This window comes from Eurosta solidaginis, chromosome 5, assembly GCF_040869045.1.
Source record: "Eurosta solidaginis isolate ZX-2024a chromosome 5, ASM4086904v1, whole genome shotgun sequence".
NCBI classification, from domain to species: domain Eukaryota; kingdom Metazoa; phylum Arthropoda; class Insecta; order Diptera; family Tephritidae; genus Eurosta; species Eurosta solidaginis.
The window spans coordinates 78356532-78380867 of NC_090323.1; the positions used below are offsets into that span (position 1 = coordinate 78356532).

The following is a 24336-nucleotide window of genomic DNA, read 5'->3' on the forward strand; positions in this document are numbered from 1 at the left end:
TAATGAGGGTTTTAAAATGGAGTGGCCCTTAGTTGTATATGTGAATGCGTTTTCGAAATATCGACCAAAATGTGGACCAGGGTGACCCAGAACATCATCTGTTGGGAACCGCTAATTTTTTTATATATGTAATACCACGAACAGTATTCCTTCCAAGATTCCAAGGGCTTTTGATTTCGCCCTGCAAAACTTTTTCATTTTCTTCTACTTAATATGGTAGGTGTCACACCCATTTTACCAAGTTTTTTTCTAAAGTTATATTTTGCGTCAATAGACCAATACAATTACCATGTTTCATCCCTTTTTTCGTATTTGGTATATAATTGTGGCATTTTTTTATTTTTTCGTAATTTTCGATATCGAAAAAGTGGGCGCGGTCATAGTCGGATTTCGGCCATTTTTTACACCAATGCAAAGTGAGTTCAGATAAGTACGTGAACTGAGTTTAGTAAAGATATATCGATTTTTGCTCAAGTTATCGTGTTAACGGCCGAGCGGAAGGACAGACGGTCGACTGTGTATAAAAACTGGGCGTGGCTTCAACCGATTTCGCCCTTTTTCACAGAAACCAGTTATCGTCCTAGAATCTAAGCCTCTACCAAATTTCACAAGGATTGGTACATTTTTGTTCGACTTATGTCATTAAAAGTATCCTAGACAAATTAAATGAAAAAGGGCGGAGCCACGCCCATTTTGAAATTTTCTTTTATTTTTGTATTTTGTTACAACATATCATTACTGTAGTTGAATGTTGACATAATTTACTTATATACTGTAAAGATATTAACTTTTCTTTTAAAATTTGAATTAAAAAAAAAAAAATTTTTTTAAAAGTGGGCGTGGTCGTTCTCCGATTTTGCTAATTTTTATTAACCAGACATATAGTAATAAGAGTAACGTTCCTGCCAAATTTCATCATGATATCTTCAACGACGGCCAGATTACAGCTTGCAAAACTTCTAAATGACCTTCTTTTAAAAGTGGGCGGTGCCACGCCCATTGTCCAAAATTTTACTAGTTTTCTATTCTGCGTCATAAGTTCAACTCACGTACCAAGTTTCATCGCTTAATCCGTATTTGGTAATAAATTATCGCACTTTTTCGATTTTTCGATATCGAAAAAGTGGGCGTGGTTATTGTCCGATATCGTTCATTTTAAATAGCGATCTGAGATGAGTGCCCAGGAACCGACATACCAAATTTCATCAAGATACCTCAAAATTTACTTAAGTTATCGTGTTAACGGACAGACGGACGGACGGACGGACATGGCTCAATCGAATTTTTTTTCGATACTGATGATTTTGATATATGGAAGTCTATATCTATCTCGATTCCTTTATACCTGTACAACCAACCGTTATCCAATCAAAGTTAATATACTCTGTGAGCTCTGCTCAACTGAGTATAAAAAAGTAAAACAATGAATCAACAAAAACTGTAAACTAAAAGTTTAACCGTTTGTACCCTTTTAAAAATTCGTAAATCCCCTTCACACTCATTCACCCTAAGCAATCTCAGGGTTTGTTTCAATAGAGATCTGTTGTACCAGATTCCACAGCCATAACATCTGCGCAGCATCCATACTCACGCGAACTTGATTTTGTTTTTTATGCATTGTGTAACACATTCTCATATCTACATACATACTTATGTTCGGTGTATTTTTACTATTTGTCTGCTTGAATCGGTGAGTAGGGAAGAGTTGTTGCAGCTGCCTTGTTGATTTTTTGTAAAAGCGCAATACGCGCGCATGCGTAGCCGACGTGTAAAAGTATGCAAGTTTAATGCACACCCCTTTGGCCGCATCAAATGCCAACATGCGTGTTTTTTATACCCAGCGTGTACTTGTGCACACGGGTATTATAATCTTAATGGGAAAACATTAGTAGGTAAGGCATGAAAATTATAAAGATCGAAAAAAGATTTTGATTGGATCATGCCCGTCCATTGGCTTAACACGATAACTTGAAATAAAATTGAGATATCTTTACACATTTTGGTATACTGGCTGATCAGGACTCAGAATAGGAAATGGTCGAACTCGAACGGTAATTACGCCCACCTTTTCGATATAGAAAAATGGAATAAATGTGACCAAAGACCTTTAATGTGATGAAACTTGTGCGACCTTATTGGCCTTATGACTTAGAATAGAAATAGAATTTTGGAAAATAAATCGGAAGCCGTTAGTTGCAGAATTATGGTTCTTGGAATTATAAATAAATTTGAAGAAAATTCGTTAACGACCACGCCTACTCCTTATGAAAAAATTTCGTTTAAATTTTAATGATGGTGAAAAAATTGTAATGTATGTATTTATCGCACGTAACTACATTACCACTTTGGATAAGTTAGTGCAAATAAACAAAGATTTAAAAAATATTGTATATTATCGCTTCTTTTGGTTAAGCTCTCCACAAAAATTTCAATACCAAAGACGCATAAAAAGCGGCAAATTTTAACGAAATTTGGTGAGTACATTGTTTCTAAGACAGTAACCGTTTATACCGATATTTTTATACTCAGCGTTAAGCCATGTCCGTCCGTGCGTCTGTCCGTTAACACTATAACTTGAGTAAATATTGAGATATCTTCACCAAATTTGGTACACGAGCTTATCTGGACCCAGAATAGATTGGTATTTATAATGAGAGAAATCGGATGATAACCACACCCACTTTTTATATATATATCATTTTGGAAAACACAAAAATCTGATTCTTTAGTAAATAATACACATAGAATGTTGAAATTTGAAGTGTGGAATGATATTGAGACTCTTGATAAAAATTTGAAAATTTTTTTTAAAATGGGCGTGGCACCGCCCACTTTTGATAAAATCAATTTTACAAATATTAATCATAAATCAAAAATCGTTTAACCTATCGTAACAAAGCTCGACAGAGAGGTTGCCTTTACTATAAGGAATGCTTTGAAGAAAAATTAACGAAATCGGTTAAGGACCACGCACACTTTTATATAAAAGATTTCTAAAGGGGTCGTGGACAAATAAAATAAGCTATATCTTTGCAAAAAAGAGCTTTATATCAATGGTATTTCATTTCCCAAGTGGATTTATAACAATAAATAGGAAAAACTTCAAATTTTAAAAATGGCCGTGACCGCGCCTTTTATGACTAAGCAATTTTCTATGTTTCGGGAGCCATAACTCGAAGAAAAACGAACGGATCGTAATAAAATTCGGTACACAAATTTTCCTTATAGCAGAAAATATTCCTAGTAAAAATGGGATCGGTTAAAGACCAAGGTAACTTAGATATAAAAAGGGTCATAGACCAGAATAATAAGCTATAGCTTAGCAAAAAATAGTTTTGAATCAATGATATTTCATTTATCAAGTTTTATTGTAAGAGGGAATGTGAAGAAATTTTGTTTTTTTTTTAACGGGCGGTGCCACGTGTTATGTAGAAATGTTATTTATCTGAAATAAAATGTGAAATTGAAGCTCACGCTGAGTATATACTGTTCGGTTTCGTCCGAACTAAGACTTTCTTGTTTTATTCATTTTTTAATGTACCTACGTACATAAATGCATTCATTCACATTAATAGCGCTTTCTTTGCAGTGTATTAAGACTTCTATTGGTACAACTACTAGACTGCCAGTCAAGTACTTTGTTTTGTCGCTTAAGACATTTATCAATATAAGGCATTTTATGCAGTGAAAGAGCCAAATCTCATGCGAGTATACCTATCTTGCTAGGTACAGTAGCGAGCAATTATACTCGTGATCTTAATATTAGTCATCAACCTGGCATTTAAGACTTAGAATGGAATGAGGGATTTTCAATGTTAAGAAATTATAGACCAGCTGATAACAGCGGCGGTGGCATCCAATATACATATTATCAGACCAAGTTTAAAATGCAAAATTTTATATAAGTCCCTACTCCAGAAATTGTTGTTGTTAACAGTGCTACGCTCCATTCAATGGGCACGACCACTCACAAATTGCCATCAAAGTCCTCTAACGGTAGTCCAAGGAAATTTCAACAGGGGCGGACCATAGGGAGATTGATGTTAGAGGCTTAGGTTCCACATTATAATTGAATAGGTGGTTGGTGTCATGTGGGGACACATTGCGTGCAGGACATAGATTACGTATGTATGTCGGGGTTGATTCTGGACAAGTAAGAGTTTAATCTATTACAATATCCAGAACGAAGTTGGGCCAGGGTGACTCGTGTCTCCTTTGGTTGGCTTTTCTTCTTCGGCAAGATTAGGATATTGTATTCCAGAAATTGTCGAAGGCATATTTGTGAGTTGAGTGACGACCCGCAAAAGTTTCTTATTCACCCTTATCGCGAAGTTCACGCGGAAAAGTGTTCGCCTTCACTTCTTTTGTTCGGGTGAACTTTTTACGCCTATCGGCAATTTCGGGCTAACAAAAGTTCACTTCGAAACAGCTGATGCTCTATTGTGAATTAGCAGTGAACAAATAATTTTTACTTATAATTGTGTAAATTTTGTAACCAAGCATATATTTCCTCAAAATAAAAAATTTATAAAATAACGTTTAGTATTGCACTTAGGTTGGTATTGATTGAGCGCGAGGAGAATATAAATGTGAAAGCGATTCGGAGGCAATTAAGGGACATTTCTAACCCTTTGGAGCTAAATGATTCTCTGTAAGCTAAAAAGTACTATTTTCAGCAGTTTTGAATAACAAGTTAATTTTTTCAATTAGCTTTCGCCAATATTACAGGCTATACAAGTCGCCATTCTAATATTTGCTAGTTATTCTTACCAACTCCTTGCCACCATTGAAGCAAAAATTTGAATTCCACCAATTGTAAAGTTGAGTATATTATGTCTTCGTTTTTTCGCATAGGGAAAAGGCGTTGGAAAGGACCATGAAGTGGGCCTTAGCCAATCTTTTTTCAGTGAGGTGCTCAACATTTTGGAACCGTTGCTTTGCCCACAATTGATAACTTGGCCGACTGATACGTTGTCATAAAAAATAGAATTTATATACTTAGCAATACAGGAATTTCACTTTTTTCCATTCAGCTTAAGCTTGTGCATTATATATTGATTATTTCTAATGATAAAAGTACATATAATTATAAGAGTACCAAATTTCAAAACAAAAAATTACTTGCATTTTGTTTTCCTCTCGTTCGCCTGTAAAATATAAGTGAACAAATTTGGGTTTCACCGCTGTTCATTTCGCCCGAACATAGAGTTGCCGATAAGGTGAAATCTTTTTCGAGGACGAAAAATTGTTTCGCCATTCTCTGCGATAGGGTGAACAAAAACTGTGAATGTTTTCGGGTGAAATCAAAACTCGCGATAAGGTGATTGTATGTGCGTATAACCAAGATAAATCTAATGATTTACGATCGTTTTTCACTAAACTTTAGTTTTCTGAGTTGTGTCCACTTACTTGTCTGTGGTTATTTTAATATAGACATTTAAAATAATAATAAAAGCGTTTCGCACGCAATGTAAGCCCAGAAGGTTGGATAAGCTCTATTGGAAAAATAAAGCATATTCATCAATTTCCTCTGCCTGAAGTATCTGATCATGAGTCAATGTTTTTGGGGTATTAACATGCTTAATAAGTATTTGTTTTATAAGTATTTTCCTACCCGAAGTATAAAACTTTATGATAAACAATGCCCTAATTCATTAAAAAGACTTTATACCTTATTTTCAGTTGCTCTACATTTTACACAATATTAATATTTCCAACATTTTTTATGTTTTTGAATAATTGACGTAATATAATTTTCTTCAATAATTACGTTTTTCAATACATTTTCGTTTGCAATTAATTTATACATGCATATTTTTGATTTGTAAAGGTATATTTTTTCATTATCAAATCGGGAACTAATGGGACAACCCTCGTTAATTTTAAAATTCACTCACGCGGGAACATCAAAACGAAAAACATCCCTTGTTTTCTGCTTGATACACCAGCGCCAACATTCAATGCTTCCTCGCTTACCACAGAATGCATTTCCTGCACCCCTTGCGCGTACATAACGTAAATAATTGAAGGATTTTGCAAAAATATTGAATTTTTGCCTAAAAAACTCCTTTTTTATCTTACTAATGAGCTGACGAATGTATGTATATGTGTGAATGATGCTGCATTTGTTCAAATTTCATTTATCATCACAGGAAATAAATCTGTCGTAGAAAGGTTTGATGGCGCAAGCTCACATTCATCGAACTGCCTTTACCTTTAAATGGGATGATTAGGTTATCGTTCCAATGTCATGACCCTTTTTGATAACGATGAATTTATGGAAAACGCCTAATCGAATATGAGCTGAGGAAAGTCGGGTGTCTGTTATTTCATGACGAGTAAGACCAACATCACCTCCACACTATTATGCGAGATCTCAAAAACAGTGAAACAGAAGCATCTACTCCGAGATATATATAAAGGGTCACTTTTGAAACTTAATCAAAAGCATTGTTGCAGAGGAAGTAAAGTAAAAATCCTGGTTCAAATAAATACCTTTCCTTCCCCCTTTTAACGAAGTTGATTGACGTCTTTCCATTCTCGCCGATGCAGTAACTTAGGATAGTTATGCCTATGACAACAACAGATTTGGGGGCTTTTGAAGCACATGAAATATAATCTCTGCCTGTTTATGGCGAAGCGAATGGTATACTCAGTTTTTTAATACGGCCCGTACTGCAGGTACCACAGCGGGCTATAGTTTAACCGCTGGAGTTTTCTAGAGAAACGACATATTTGTAAAACGCAAGGATGTGTGTCATTAAATGCGCTTTTCAAAAAAGTATACGAATTCAAAATTGATTAATATTTACACAGTTAACTTCGCAATAATTAGATTTTGAGATATTCGGCCATACAATGCAAAGCCATATAATTAAAGCTGCATACGCCACCTTCCGCTCCTGCTTAAAAGATGGAGTGAGTAATATGCCTCTTTCATAATCTCAATATGTACATGTATTTTTTGCATCTGCATCGATTTTGATGAAGTTTTGTGTGTGTGTTCAAGGGGATTTGAGGATACCTTCGGAAAGTAGACTAGGGATCGACCCATTCCAAGAAATCTAATTTATGGACCGATTCGCTTAAAATTCGGTACAGCACCTCCTTCACCAAGATTATATTTGCGATACTTTTCATTCCGGGAAGTGGACTAGGGACCGACCTATTCTAAATAAAAATAATGTATGGTGCGGTTTTCTTGAAATTTGGTATAGGAGTACTTCCGTGGCTAGCTCATTACTTGAGACACTTTTCTTTCTGGGAAGTGGACCAGTTGCCGACCTGTACGAGTAAGTTTAGTAAGTGGAGTAAGGATGAAAATGTGGATCAGGGTTAACCCAGAATGAGTTTTCACAATATGGGTATCAAACAGGATGTGTTGATGAAAGTTTTAACAAGAGGAAGAAGAGAAAAAGGAATGTAAGAGATGGGAGTGGGAATAAGCCAGGAAGAGAAAGAGAGGGGGAAGGAGCAGAAAAATGGAAAAAGGGTGAGGAAAGAAAGGGCTAGTCGGAAATGGATATACAAGTGGGAAAATGCGATTGGAAGATAGGAAGGAGAGGAAGCAGGAGAAGGATGAGGATGAAAAAAGGTAGGCCATTGAGGAAGAGGAAGAAAAGTTGGAGCAGAGGAGAGAAAAACTGAGGAAGTGAAAAGTGGAGGATACGGAGGAGAGCCAGGGATCAAATATGAAGATGAGGAGGAAGAGGCAGGAAGATACACTGTTTGTTTGCAGAAGCTACAATTCGCCGATGCTTCTGTACTTGGGAGAGTAAATGCATCGAGAAATATATCTTAGATATAAAAATAAATGCAGTTCCAAAAAATTTTACCTGAAACTGAGACTGGGAGCGGGAGTAGGAATGGGTTTGTAAATGGAATAAGCGAAGGTCAGGAATAAGAAGAAAAATGAGAGATAAGTAGAAGAGAATTGATATAGTAGGCAAACCGCTTTTCGGGCAGAACATAGTTGTCGGGTACTCTAGTAATACATATTTTCATAATAAAAAATTGTTTTAAATAATTTTCATTTCACGTTTACTCAAAACTCTGCTTGGAACGCTTTCCGTAGATTTTTTTAGTTTTAGTTTCATGATCCGTTAAAATTTTTAAAGCATTCGAAATTTTAATTGAAACCATGCGCCCTCTGCTGGTCTGTGATTGTGGCGAAAACCCAAATATCAGTTGATTGATTTAATTAATACATTGTCTCCGTGAAGTGGAATGCGTCAGCTTTTATAAATGGTTAGGAGGGTTCTACTTTCCAGAAACATGAAAATTGAGTTTTAAAGTTTAGGCTGACGACAGAGTGCTCGCTATAAGCTATGCTAGGCGAGAAGCAATATTTGTTTTCATATACATTTTACAAGCTTCACCTTTCTAGCACTCCGACATCTTTTAGAATTTTCCATAAGAAACAATTTTCATAGCTTTCTATCTAACGCTTCTAGTTTCCACTCTGTCGTCAGTGTATGAAAAGTCCATACATCTTTTTATACTCAGTTGAGCAGAGCTCACAGAGTATATTAAATTTGATTGGATAACGGTTGGTTGTACAGGTATAAAGGAATCGAGATAGATATAGACTTCCATATATAAAAATCATCAGGATCGAAAAAAAAAATTGATTGAGCCATGTCCGTCCGTCCGTTAACACGATAACTTAATTTTGAGGTATCTTGATGAAATTTGGTATGTAGGTTCTTGAGCACTCATCTCAGATTGCTATTTAAAATTAACAATATCGGACTATAACCACGCCCACTTTTTCGATATCGAAAATTTCGAAAAACGGAAAAGTGCGATAATTCATTACCAAAGACGGATAAAGCGATGAAACTTGGTAGGTGAGTTGAACTTATGACGCAGAATAGAAAATCAGTAAAATTTTGGACAATGGGCGTGGTACCGCCCACTTTTAAAAGAAGGTAATTCAGAAGTTTTGCAAGCTGTAATTTGGCAGTCGTTGAAGATATCATAATGAAATTTGGCAGGAACGTTACACCTATTACTATATGTATGCTTAATAAAAATTATCAAAATCGGAGAACGACCACGCTCACTTAAAAAAAAAAATTTAAAGTCAAAAAACAAAAAATTTAATCAGACCAATTCTAAATATTCTCACGGAATTTTGTTTACGCGAATTTTTTTATTCCCGCGGAAAAATTCCTCCAATTCTTTTCTCCTAGGGAGAAGAATAACTGGGGAATAGGAATTTCGAATTTTCGAAGTCAGCTGTTTTGTCAATTGAAATTTCGTTGCGCATTTCTTAATTTGTTTAAAAAATAGAAAAGTTAATTGCGAATTTGTTTGAAATTAAGAAATAAAATATAAACAATGCATAGTATTGCATTTTATGTGGTATTCACTGAAATGAGTAATGAATTGGTGCCACAGCAACATCAACAGAGGAGCATAAGAAGAAGAAGATGGCGGGATAACACAAATCCGCCGGAGTTGCCTGCTTTCATTCAGCAAAACTATTTTCTGGCGGCCAAGTCGAGTTGAATTAGTCTTTCATCATATGCCAAAATCTATTTAAGCCTTCTTAAAAATCCTTGCGCAATTTCTGGATGGCTGCATCAAATATACGAAGAGCTCTTCCGTTGCTTATGATATAATTTTCGCCTTAAAATAAAGAATATTGCGGTTGTTGTTGTTGTTGTATTAACAGTGAGAATATTGTGGTAGAATGTAAATACATATTTTAGCACAAATTTGTACAAATAAGTATTCTTTCTTAAAAGAACCAATTTCGTTTAACTATTTTTATACATTCCCTTTAATTTAACTAGTGAAAAAACTCCTATGAAATGGCAAAGAAATCTCCCTCTCCCTCACATTCATAATCAGCCCAATTCTAAACGAAAATTCCGTGCGAGTTTTTTCCCTTCTCCCATTCCTCGTATTCTAAATAAAAATTCCTTGTGAGTTTTTTCACTTCTCCCTTTCCTCCTATTCTGAACAATGTTCGAAAAAGTGGAAACCGGTTATGGGAGAAAAGTAGGTATTATGAATGTGAGAGGGAGATTTCTCTGCCATTTCATAGGAGTTTTTTCACTAGTTAAATTAAAGGGAATGTATCAAAATAGTTAAAGGAAATTGATTATTTTAAGAAAGAACACTTATTTGTACAAATATGTGCTGAAATATGTATTTACATTCTACAATATTCTCACGGTTAATACAACAACAAAAATCACAATATTCTTTATTTTAAGTCGAAAAGTATATCATAAGCAACGGAAGAGCTCTTCGCATATTTGATGCAGCCATCCAGAAATTGCGCAAGGATTTTTTAAGAAGGTTTAAATAGATTTTGGCATATGGCGAAAGGCGAACTCAACTCGACTTGGCCGCCAGAAAATTGCTTTGCAGAATGAATGCAGGCAACTCCGGCGGATTTGTGTTATCCCGCCGCTCTTCTTATGCTCCTCTGTTGATGTTGCTGTGGCACCAATTCATTACTAATTTCAGTGAATACCACATGAAATGCAATAATGTGCATTGTTTATACCTTCTTTCTTAATTTCAAACAAATTGGCAACAATAATTAAACTTTACAATTTTTTAAACAAAATAAGAAATTCGCAACGAAATTTCAATTGACAAAACAGCTGACTTCGAAAATTCGAAATTCCTATTCCCCAATTATTCTTCTCCCTAGGAGAAAAGAATTGGAGGAATTTTTCCGCGGGAATAAAAAAATCCGCGGGAACAAAATTCCGCGAGAATATTTAGAATTGGTCTGAATACCTACTTTTCTCCCATAACCGGTTTCCTCTTTTTCGAACATTGTTCAGAATAGGAGGAAAGGGAGAAGTGAAAAAACTCACAAGGAATTTTTTTTTTATTTAGAATACGAGGAATGGGGAAAAGACTTGCACGGAATTTTCGTTTAGAATTGGGCTGAATATCTTTACAGTATATAAGTAAATTATGTCAACATTCAACTCCAGTAATGATTGGGTGCAACAAAATGCAAAAATAAAAGAAAATTTCAAAATGGGCGTCGCTCCGCCCTTTTTCATTTAATTTGTTCAGGATACTTTTAATGCCATAAGTCGAACAAAAATTTACCAATCCTTGTGAAATTTGGCAGGGGCTTAGTTTCTGGGACGATAACTTATTCCTGTGAAAAAGGGCGAAATCGGTTGAGGCCACGCCGAGTTTTTATACACAGTCGACCGTCTGTCCTTCCGCTCGGCCGTTAACACGATAACTTGAGCAAACATCGATATATCTTTACTAAACTCAGTTCACGTACTTATCTGAACTCTCTTTGTATTGGTATAAAAAATGGCCGAAATCCGACTATGACCACGCCCACTTTTTCGATATCGAAAATTACCAAAAACGAAAAAAATACCATAATTCTATACCAAATACGAAAAAAGCGATGAAACATGGTATTTGGATTGGTTTATTGACGCAAAATATAACTTTAGAAAAAAACTTTGTGACACTACCATATTAAGTAGAATGAAATGAAAAAGTTCTGCAGGGCGAAATAAAAAACCCTTGAAATCTTGGCAGGAATACTGTTCGTGGTATTATATATATATAAATAAATTAGCGGTATCCAACAGATGATGTTCTGGGTCACCCTGGTCCACATTTTGGTCAATATCTGGAAAACGCCTTCACATATACAACTTCCACCACTCCCTTTTAAAAGCCTCATTAATACCTTTAATTTGATACCCATATCGTACAAACAAAGTCTAGAGTCACCCCTGGTCCACCTTTATGGCGATATCTCGAAAAGGCGACCCCCTATACAACTACCACCACTCCCTTTTAAAACCCTCATTAATACCTTTAATTCGATACCCCTATCGTACAAACACATTCTAGAGTCACCCATGGTCCACCTTTATGGCGATATCTCGAAAAGGCGTCCACCTATAGAACTAAGGCCCACTCCCTTTTAAAATACTCATTAACACCTTTCATTCGATACCCATATCGTACAAACAAAGTCTAGAGTCACCCCTGGTCCACCTTTATGCCGATATCTCGAAAAGACGACCACCTATACAACTACCACCACTCCCTTTTAAAACCCTCATTAATACCTTTAATTTGATACCCATATCGTACAAATACATTCTGGAGTCACCCCTGGTCCACCTTTATGGCGATATCTCGAAAAGGCGTCCACCTATAGAAATAAGGCCCACGCCCTTTTAAAATACTCATTAACACCTTTCGTTTGATACCCATATTGTACAAACGCATTCTAGAGTCACCCCTGGTCCACCTTTATGCCGATATCTCGAAAAGACGACCACCTATACAACTAGCACCACTCCATTTTAAAACCCTCATTAACACCTTTCATTTGATACCCATATCGTACAAACAAAGTCTAGAGTCACCCCTGGTCCACCTTTATGCCGATATCTCGAAAAGGCGACCACCTATACAACTACCACCACTCCCTTTTAAAACCCTCATTAATACCTTTAATTTGATACCCATATCGTACAAATACATTCTGGAGTCACCCCTGGTCCACCTTTATGGCGATATCTCGAAAAGGCGTCCACCTATAGAAATAAGGCCCACGCCCTTTTAAAATACTCATTAACACCTTTCGTTTGATACCCATATTGTACAAACGCATTCTAGAGTCACCCCTGGTCCACCTTTATGCCGATATCTCGAAAAGACGACCACCTATACAACTAGCACCACTCCCTTTTAGAACCCTCATTAATACCCATATCGTACTAACACATTCTAGAGTCACCCCTGGTCCACCTTTATATCGATATCTCGAAAAGGCGCCGACCTATAGAACTAAACCCCACGCCCTTTTGAAATACTCATTAACACCTTTCGTTTGATACCCATATTGTACAAACGCATTCTAGGGTCACCCCTGGTCTACCTCTATGGCGATATCTCGAAACGGCGTCCACCTATGGAACTAAGGATAACTCCCTTTTAAAATACTCATTAACACCTTTCATTTGATACCCATATCGTACAAACAAATTCTAGAGTCACCCCTGATCCACATTTATGGCGATATCCCTAAATGGCGTCCACCTATAGAACTATGGCCCACTCCCTCATAAAATACTCTTTAAATTCATTTGATACACATGTCATACAAACACATTCCAGGGTTACCCTCGGTTCATTTTCCTACATGGTTATTTTCTCTTATGTTGTCACCATAGCTCTCAACTGAATATGTAATGTTCGGTTACACCCGAACTTAGCCATCCTTACTTGTTACATTTAGCTTTTTTAGGCCGGTAGGATATGGTTTCCTATTGTGTTTGGAGCTCAGGATCTTAATATAACATAGAACATTCTGTGGATAATTCAGTGAACCATTTAATCCAAAATTAAAAAAAAAAGCACAAAAAATGGTTCTAGCAAAACGGCGGCCATATGTTACATTAGAATAAAATAAACTACAGCCAGATTAAATAATATGAGGGAACTCTATGAGATTAGTAGGGAACTCACCGGAAAATACAGGAGTGGTCAAAAACCAGTAAAAGACTTAAACGGAAATCTTATTACTGAAAGCGAACAACAAATGAGTGTATGGGTGGAACACTTCAAGAAAGTATTAAATAATCCTGTAGGTGAAGCGACCTTAAATTCCAACACTATTGCTGCAAACTACAACAGCCAACCCCACTTCAATGGGGTAAACAGCGCGCCCCCTACGAAAAATGAAATAATTTCAGTAATCAAGTCCTTAAAAAAGGGCAAGGCCCCAGGAACTGATGACATATATGCTGAATACCTCATAGCAGATCCAGATACCGCAGCTGAAACCTTACTTCCAATCTTCCGTCAGGTATGGGAAGAAGAATCCTACCCTCGTCAGTGGAATGAAGGCATACTTGTAAAAGTCGCAAAAAAGGGAGATACCTCTGATTGTAACAACTACAGAGGTATCACCTTACTCTCGATTCCTAGCAAAGTGTTCTCCACGATCTTACTGTCCCGAATTGAAGAGGCGGTGTATCGAACTCTAAGAGAAAATCAGTTTGGCTTTAGACAAAACCGATCCTGTGTTGATCTAATAAATACCGTCCGAATCATTGTTGAACAATGCTGTGAATACAGAACATCAGCTTATTTACTTTTTATCGACTTTAAAAAGGCTTTTGATAGTCTCGACAGGAAATATATTTGGGAAATACTACGAAAACGAGGGATGCCCAATAAAATAATCAACATTATAAAGGCAATGTATGCCGAATTTAAGTGCCGGGTCAGTCACGATGGGCGCCTCTCAGAACCCTTCGAAATTAAAAGCGGGGTGCGACAGGGATGCATACTCTCCCCGCTCTTGTTTATCTTGGCATTAGACGAGATTATGAGGAACGCAGAAAATGGTGGACACGGTGTACAGTGGACGCCTTTCACTCAGCTAGGGGATTTAGAATATGCAGACGATGTCTGTCTGCTAAGCCACAGAAGTACTGACCTTCAACACAATTTAGAAGCTGTCAACACACATGCAAAGGAGGCCGGACTAAGCATCAATACAGCGAAAACCAAAGTCATAAGATGCGGCTATAGTATTTCATCAAGGCCATTGACGCTTACGGTTGACGAAAATGAAATCGAAGGTGTAGAGTCCGTTGTTTATCTTGGTAGTATTGTCTCAAATAAGAGCGGTGCAGATGAGGACGTTCAGTCTCGCATAAACAAAGCAAGAATGGTTTTTGGGCAACTGGCAAACGTGTGGAGGTCCAGCCAAATATCTTTAAAAACGAAGCTTCGACTGTTTAATTCGAATGTTAAATCAGTACTGTTTTATGCTTGCGAGACGTGGAAAAGCTCAACTTCAATTCAGAAACGTCTACAAGTTTTTATTAATAAATGTCTGCGCCGAATCCTGAAAATTCGATGGCCGGAAAGAATTTCAAATGACGACTTATGGTCTAGAACAAATCAACCTAAGGCTACCACAGAAATAACCAAGCGTAAATGGTCGTGGATTGGTCACACTCTCAGAAGACTTCCAGTAAATATAGCCAGACAAGCATTGCGATGGAATCCACAAGGAAGCCGACGACCTGGTGCACCTGCGAAAACTTGGCGCAGAACTGTGGATAAAGAACTCGAAGACGCAGGATATACGTGGAATGACATCACAAGAACTGCACCTAACAGAATAAGATTTAAGTCGGTGGTCGAGGCCCTATGCTCCAATAGGAGTTGAGGAGGATGATGATGATGAAAATAAACTATGAAGTCTATTAAACCAACAAAAGATAAGCAAGCAATATTTTTATTTTTTTAAAGCAGTAGTTGTTTAGAATTTTATTATAAGTTGTTCTTTTTCCACCGCTTAAAAGAACTGACGCTTTTTAAGATATTCCAACATTCCCTGAACATTAGCGTTCACCTGTGCTTGAGCAGCCGATTGAGAATTCATCTGGTGATTTGGTAGATGCATATTTGCACCGCCAAGGGTCTGATTACCGAAATTATTTTGTTGTTGTTGTTGTGTTAAATGTTGCGGAAATAAATCCTTTTGCTGATGGTGATGAAGCATTTGTGCCGGTTGAGGACATGATGGGAATTGCCTAAAGGATAGTATTGCCGGATCCATTGCAGTCCAATCATTGCCTAAATTACCTGCGTTGCGATTATTTTGATGTGCTTGCATTTCATTAAAATTTGGTATTTGATGGCGTGACGATTGTAAATGTGAGTCCCATGCATTAAAACCGGATAAATGTTGAATATCATTTGTATGTAATCTGTTGCCAGGCATACTTAAGAATGGCATCATTTTACTAGTATTTAGCTCACGTGGGGGATTCAAGCCAAATGCATTCACATGACTAAAACCTGGTGGTGGCATGCGTGCTCGTGGTATATTATCTATATTAAATTGTGGTTGATGTTGATGCATTATATTTGTATCTGAAGCTACTCGGATAGTATTTATATTTGGTTTCGAATGCTGTGGTTTAGTGACCTCATTTTCCATTAGCTCAGCCAAACCTTTTTGAGTTTCCGTGAAAGGATCGAAACCGAGATCATCGTCGACGAAGGTATTTTCGTTTCGAAGGTATTCGTTTTGCATTCTGTTATGTTGATTTTGTACCAATGAATGCTGTTGTTGCTGTTGTGTCTGCAATGTGGGATGGGGCTGCTGAAGCGTCAACACAGCATCAATTTGACCAAGAGCTCTATGTTTTTGTTGTTGTTGTTGCTGCTGATGTTGCTGTTGTTGTTGTTGCAATGTAGATAGAGCTGGGTGCTGCATAAACTGATACGGATTGGAGCTATTTTCCAAAATTTGAGTATTTCCGTTCCCAACCTGTGGGTCATGTTGTTGCAATTGTAATTGTTGATTTTTATGAAAATCAAAGAATTTTGACATATTTATTCCATACAGATTTTGACTCATAAACAATTCAGACGCATGTTCCAAAGTTGTTAATGGTGATTGACCAATATCCGTTAGACCAGCAAAATGAGTTTGTAAGCCACCTGGTGGTACATTCTGTTGAGATAAATTTGCAATATTTGAAAATAAACTATTCTGTTTATGCATTTCGAGTAGGCGTGCCAATTCTTTTTGTTGATGGGGATGTATGTGTTGAAACTGTTGTTCCTCGATACCTTTCAATAAATCTGGTAGAGGTGATATTTTTACATTATGCATTTGATTTGATAAGTCTCCAATCTTAGCATCTGGAGCTTTTGTATTCTGAAGTGATGTTCCGGGAGCAAACAGTGGATTTAATTTATTGTCGAATAGATTATGCTGCGAAAGTGTAGGTTGGGTTGGTTCATCAAGCAGATCAGTACCGCCATGATTAAATTGTGAATCTTCATAAGATTTACCCACCACATGTCCACCTCCTTCACTAACTTCAATATCTTTAGAAGCATGCACTACGTTTCTTGTATCTTCTGAACTTTTAAACAGTTCGGTTGAAGCGTGTGTAGTATTGCTACTGCATATGCCTGTATCGTTATCATTTTCGACAATATTCTTTTCAGAATCACCCATATTGCTCTGGTCACTCCCGATGACACTTTGCTTCGATGCTTTGGGCTTGTTTATTTTGCCTTTGGTTATGTTGCAAGTGCTATTATTTGGAGTAACATTTCCATCTTGATCGGGACTAGAAAATAGGGATCCAGTTCCGTCGGCAGAGGTTTCTGAACCATCCTTGATGGTTTCATTGCTAGAACTGCTATAATTTTCTCTTTGCGTATTGATAGAATAATTTTTACCTACATCATTTATATTGTTTTTATTTTTCGACTTTCCATTTTTATCATTTTTGACTTTCTCATTTCTACCCCTTTCCTTTTTATGCTTCACTTCACCTGTACTTGTTACTGTCGTATCTTTAAGTACTGGTGATACAGACAGGATGGAACAAGGGTCTGTCGTTGTCTCAGTGGAAACCCCATTAGATGCAGTTGATAATGAAGGTAAAGGCATAACCTGTGGTTGTAAACTGGAATTTGATTTATTTGTGGTACAATTTTTACTAGAATTTCCGCTTGGATTTTCGCCGCCATTACTTCCCCAAATAGCAGCAGCAGCAGAGTTACCATTCGATTGATTTGCTTCACCTGAGCCACTCCCCCCAGTACTATTCGAACTTACTAACAATGCATCATGTAAACGTTTTTCGTACTCTTGATGTTTCCCTTGATGCATTTCTTCTTTCGTAAAGCTAGCCTCTGGATCGCCCAACTCATGTAGATACATACAATCGCCTTTGGGACATACTTGATTTTTCATAAAATGGCTACAATATTTTGTTGTTCCCAAACTAGTTTTGATGAGCCTGCCATCTATTATTATATTGCGTGTATTAACACTCTGTATAGCTCTGAGAGCATCATTATTTTGCACATATGTAACATAAGCTGATGCGGATGGCCCTTGTACGCCGGCATATGCGGTGCTCGGATTTATCACAACTTTATGTATTTTGCCATATTTCCCAAAGTACTCATGTTTCTTGAGCACCTCAGCATCGGCTAATCGTGGCGGTAGGCCAACAACAAATACTAAATTTTTTTGAACCACTCTTACATTTGATAAATGCTTGCGATTCTCAGTAACGCGTACCTTTTGTTTACGTTTCTGATCGCGTTGCTTTTTCAGTGACTTAAAAGCAAGTATTTGCTCTTGAGTCAATGGTGTAAAGTCCGCAGGATTTTCCGTATACTCCTTTCGACATGCTGGACACAGTTTATTCTCATCGGTACGTATCCTATGCCAGCAGAATCGGCAAATTTGGTAACCACATGTACATGGATAGAAGTTTAAATCGTCAACTTCCAAAGGTTCCATACAGAGGGGGCATTCAACAATGTCTTCGTTATTTTCCATATCGATTGTCAACAAAGTTTTAAGAGTCCAAAATCTAGCAAAGATGCGTTAGCTCCAACGAAGATTTAAAGTTTTTGAATACACTCCTTTTACTTATTTAGGAAGAGCCAGGTGTTAGCTGTGAAAATAAAAAAAGAGAAAAAAAACATAGTTAAAAAAAATCAAACATTTCAAAATATGCAGGGGTGGGATTCTTGTTCTGTGAAGAGATGAAACGAAAAACAATTTCAAACAAAAACTTGTTCAAATGTGGAGACTTTTTTCACATCATCGTTTCACACAATAATAATTCCCCCCGGTATGAACACTCACTTTATCCAAACATCTTAAATTCGATATTTAATAGTGTATATACATATGTATATACAAGCATACATATCAGTGAAGCTGACATACATCATTTCTTTAAACTAGGGTTCGCTAAAGCGCCAAATACACGACACGAACATTTCCGCGAACATTCCCGTTATGTCATGTTTCTGCGACCTTTTCTGTCGTGTATGGCGGTGTTTGCCAGTTCGCGCAAATGTTCGCCAAAAATCAAAATATTTTAATTTTTGGCGAATATTTGCGCGAACTGTTCGTGCGTGTATGGCGAAATAGCTCATAATTGTAGTAATTTCTGAACGGAACAGACGTGCGCGGAAAAGTAAAATGGACAATAAAAAATTTCTGAGTGAATTTATTGAAATGTATAAATCTTTGCCATCATTGTGGCAAGTAAAAAGCAAAGATTATTGTAATAGAATTAAAAAGAATAATGATTATGGCAAAATTTTTTGTAAAAGTTGGTCTAATGTTGCCTTGCTCATACGAACATTAAACCATTCTTTGCACCAAATTCTTTTTTTGCGATCTTCTCTCTTTTTTTTACGCTTAATTGCCACAGCGAGCAATATTGCTGCAGCACAATTGTTATCCGTATTCATCGCTGTCTGAAAGAGAACTAATGTTCGGCCAAAAGTTCGTATGGTGTATGGCCAAAGCTGCGAACAAGATTGCGGACTGTTCGCGGAAATGTTCGTGTCGTGTATTTGGCGCTTAACCAACAACGGCTTTGTCGATACTATCGATATTTTTCAACTATCGATAGTTTATGAGATAATATAGGTGCTTAGTCGTTCTGTGCAGTGGTCACCCTAATTGAAACTGTGGCTATGTTAGTACGACTAAAATCATCGTAGGTTTGGCGTTTTCTTTTCTGCAGAAAATGTTGCCCTCATGTTGCACTCTCAAATTCGAACTTTTGAACTAGGTTGTTGTTTGAACTAGGTCACCTGCCGCTATGCAAAATGGCTCTATTTGTAGGTTATTAGACCCTTTCTCTTCTTCAGTGGATAATATTTTGTGAGGGGAACAAACAAACTCACGAGGGATCTGGGCAGGGCGACACTATTTTCAGAAAAAAAAACGCTTTTAGTGGTTTAGTAACACTACAAAGACTATTTTAATGCTTGAGTTAGAGATATACGCCGCCGCCGCCGCCGATTTTGGTCGTTTTTCGCACGTCGCCGCCGAATGTCAAAAATATCGGCGCGGCGGCGGCGTCCGGCGCGTTACTATATTTTCTCGATTAAGACTGTTTAGGCCATGTCATGTCGAAAATTGGTCGGATATGTTCGAAAGTGTAAGTATCAACGGATGCGCATCACTGCCAGTTATAAGAAACTAATTGCGAAATTTACCTCTTTCTAACTGCTCAAAAGTTATTTAAAAAAACAGGCCTTTTCGATGTCAGCTTAACACGGACTTTGCATCGCCCAATTCACCAAGTTATTAAAACAAAACACTAAAAGAAAAGTTATATAATAAATTTATATGCTCATTTTGCATATTTTTTTTTTTTTTTTAATTAATAATGAAAAATGAATTCAAATAAAATGACCCACGGCGAACATGTTTTCAAATTGTCCTCAAGTTGTTAAAAACAGCAAAATACCCAAAAAGGTGCCGATTTTTAAAAAAATTTTATATTGCGATTGGCTGCAAGAATAAGAGAAATCAGTGATGCAAAATCCGTTAGTAGGTTCTAGGGGGCATAAACACCCCTTTGAAATGATTCTTACCTCATACTTAAGTTGAGGATATATTTATGTACGTATGAGAAGGGTTTAAAAAATCACTTGGGCTTACATTCAAACATCTGTTGTTTATTTGCGAAACTATACAAAGCGTCTGAAATGTTAATTTTGAATTTCAGACTTCATCCTAACACCCAAGACTCCCGGTTTGACATTTCCTAAAGATGGCGGGCCTATCCAAAACTAGTCCCTTAGAGTGAATCACATTGATTATAGCCTATCAACCAAGTTTTAATATCACCTACACGTTACGGCCCTTTTACAAATGTGAATACGTAGGCACATATATTTACCAGGTGAGGCTTTGTCCTTCGCAAGAACACTCAAAGTGGTGAAGTAAAAGCTTTCCCAAGACATTCGAACTAATGACCGTGTGTGCAACTACCCTAATGTAATGGACAGTCGAACTAGTCTGAAGCTACGCGGTCATCCATAATGAGCTCTTATATCATAAGGCCGGAAAACAGCAGTTAACATCTTTCAACTTAAAATCGGTCGACTTTCATTCTAAAATATCGTTTTGATTTAAAGAAGACTATTGAAATCAATGTTGTCTGCAAACTCTGGTCTACATTTTAAAAATTTTATCCAGGGTCCTTGTAAAATTTTAATTATATAGATGCGCCGAGGATTATACGATTTTCACACATTCCGCAATGACATCCACTTAGACGAGGGCGGTATCCTTGGCAGAATAGTCACTCCCTAACGTTTCAAGGTGCTTCTCTGGTTTAGCTCGGCAGCATAGCGCGACAAAAACATCCGTTAGAAAGTCTTCGTAGCTACACCTGGAGCTTCTAGGAAAGTGACGTCGAGGAAGGTATGAGTTCGAAGTCGCAGTCCTTTGGCTTCTGTGCTGGCACATGGTGTGAGGGTCCCGACAGGTGGTCGGGATTGCTGCTGTTCGCACATCGAGAATTGTAGCTATTGAAAACAGCCGAAAAAACTGGAGGCGCCTTGCGCCACAAGAGTCATGAGTATTAATAGACCATTAATAGCAACCGTAAGCCGCCTTTGTGCGTGACCGCCAAGGAGCCACAAATAATTTAAAGAAATTGTGTTCGTGACGATTACTAGGAGTTAACTCCAGGTGAAACTACGCTTTGCACGAGACATACAAACAAAAGTGTGAACATTTTATGTATCTCTACTTCTTTTCAGCAGACGCAGCAGTGCCAATTCGAAAGACCGGGGTTAGGTTCGAAGCTTCTCTGGAGTAAGTGAACGGGGGACAATCCCTCCGAAAGGAGTTACTCCTTAAAAATTTGAACTATCTGCGAGATTTTGAGGTAAAAAACCCGGGTCTTTCCGAAATGGGCAGAACGTTGATTTCCTTAAGTACATACAAACAAAACCTTTCCTAAATATTTTTTTTAATAGAAAAATTAAGCTGCACCGGCTGTTTGTTTAAGCGTGTGTGGTGTACATAAATATGTACAACTGAGCACGAGTTTACAAAGCTTCTCATTCGCAACGAAGAAGAACTTTACAAAAACAAATCTACATGGCACACAAATCAATATAGAGACAAAATGTCTCAATTGTGTTGTTAGTGTAGAAATAAGAAAAACTGAATTAAGCATGAAAACAAATACCAGCAGGATGGCCTAGTGGTTAAAGGCTACTGCAGTTTCACCATGTGATTCACGGTTCGAATCCCGGTGAAACCTTTGATAACATTACAAAATTGCCTGATGATGATTACGTTGGCGGTTTTCGAAATGGGTCCATCGCAATATGCCAGTAAATGTTTCTTTCTTTTCAGTTTCTCTTAGAAAAACATAATAATTGAAATTCAATTATTATAAGCCGGTGTTAAGCTCATGAATTCTTAAATATAAGTATAAACTGAACACACCATAAATTGGTAACATTAAACCATTAAATCATTCTGCGCATAAGCGTTTGTTTGCAAAATATCCTTTTGGAAATGCGCAAATAAGCAATAAACTCACCCGATGTTGTTGCTCTGCTTGTTCAAACATAGTACAGGTTTACAAGTATGATATGTGTGAGAAGAAAACAATTTCTTTCTTTTTCTAACACACTGCCGTTTGACACTTCGGTCAGTGTCAAACTATTGTGGAACTCAGTGGAACCTGCGTGGAACATGCGTTTGACACTGAACGAAGTGTCAAAATTACCGGAGTTGCAGTCGTAGAAAGCGACGCAGGGAAACAAAAAAAGGAGCGGAATATCAGATATGGGTTGCTGTGATGGTAAATTTCTTTGAGCGAATTTAGTATGAAAACGTATTGCACCTATGTGGGTCCTACAGAAAATTATACAAGTCACGACTGTAAGTATTTCCACCCGTTCAAAAGTTCTCCGCGAAATACAGTTTGTAACCGAGGTCGACTGCAATAACCCGTCCAAAAATGTGGAAAGAGAAATGAAGAGACGCGTTTTGTCCTGTTATCAATAGTCCAAAGGTGAGAAAGTATTCGATTTATTGGAAGCGAGGCAAAAACGCGTCTATTAATACCTCCCGCGACGGTTTTGGTCGTGTTTTAGGAATCGTCCCCGGTAATAAAGTATCACAATTTGTTAATTAAAATTGTCCAAAACATATGGATTTTAAAGAGAGATGTAATTAAGTGCTCGTTCGAAAGTAAATAAGGATATTTCTTTGTAATTTTACAATAAAAATTTTACGCAGTGCCAAATAGCATCCACAAAAAAAAAAAAATGAACAAGAAGAGGCATTTTATCATTTGAGCTTGGCTGTGTATATGCGTGCTGCTACATATCCTACTTGTAGACCTTTACAACGTGTTCAGCGGCGACTAAACGAAGGAGAATAATAATATGTTTGAAGTGAGTGCGAATAATTATTTCACTAGCTGGCGACTACTGTTTAAAATTTAGGATAAATTTTTAACCGTGTAGAATCTGTTGGTCGCAAGATTTGTTACAGACACACGAACAACAAGGCACGAATTATGTCAACATGCAATTATTTGTTAGGGCAACCAATGGCTATACAAAAGGTAGCTAAAAATGAATTATTAGGTCCGGCTTGTCAGAGCGAGTTTAAACTGCAGTCAGAGTTGTCTCTGCTTAACTCTGTCGTGCCTTTTAACTAAGCTGAGATGCAAATTTTATATGAACCAAAGTGACAAGACTAAACTGAGCTCAAACTTAACCGTAGTTTCAACTAACCCAGAAACTGGCCATCTATAGAAAATTTTTAGTGATCATATTTGCAGTTTGTCCTGATTAATATAAACTCGCCTTAGTGTGAGGAGACCAATGAATTAGGAACTTGAGCATAGTTTAAAACCAATAAACATTAAGGGTTGGGTCACATTAGAGCTCAAGTTGAAAAGAAGCACTCTTTTCAAAACTCAAGCGTTGTTTCTCAAGAAATGGGCATTTTGTATATGGAAAAAGAAGTTGTTTGTCAAATTTTTAATTAATCGAGAAAGGGGACAGTAACAACTAATTCGAGTTAAATCAGTGGTACTAACAACGGTGGACACAGGTTCTGTTGCATGGAAATGATATTAAGTTATGCATCTAATGTGTACTCATGGTCACTATTCTTACATATTTCCTCTATCCGATTCACCATTTCAGAGCTATTGCGATTTAATAAATTGATTTCGATCACGGATCGTATAACTCGATACGGGCCTAGTAATCAGCTAACATACGCGCATTCCAGGGTCGTTGATACCGTTCTTACATAGTACGGAGTTCCTGATGAAAACACTCGCGCTGCTATGGTGGCTATGAAGAAAGTACATCTTAATGCTCATGTTTACACCCAGATGTTGAATTTGTATCATCACTTCGTCTATAGAGAAGTTAGGTAACTTCCTGTTTCTTAAAAAGTTGTTTACAACCCAAACGAACTCGTCCCATGCAGATTTTTTATATATATAATAAATT

General features: G+C 37.2%; 1 protein-coding gene across 6 annotated transcripts in view; it reads right to left on the reverse strand.

Annotated features, from left to right (window-relative positions):
• LOC137253764 (myb-like protein I) overlaps positions 1 to 24336 on the reverse strand; it is a 150815-nt gene that overhangs the window by 23993 nt on the left and 102486 nt on the right. For 5 of the 6 annotated variants that reach the window (XM_067791194.1, XM_067791193.1, XM_067791197.1 and 2 more), the window contains one exon: positions 15242 to 18479. The exons of the other annotated variant lie outside the window; for it this stretch is intronic. In XM_067791194.1, coding sequence (XP_067647295.1) covers positions 15338 to 18361 — 3024 coding nt within the window. In that variant the 5' untranslated portion in view covers positions 18362 to 18479 and the 3' untranslated portion in view covers positions 15242 to 15337. Of the gene's footprint in view, positions 1 to 15241; positions 18480 to 24336 lie in introns of those variants that run through there. 6 annotated transcript variants of the gene reach the window in all.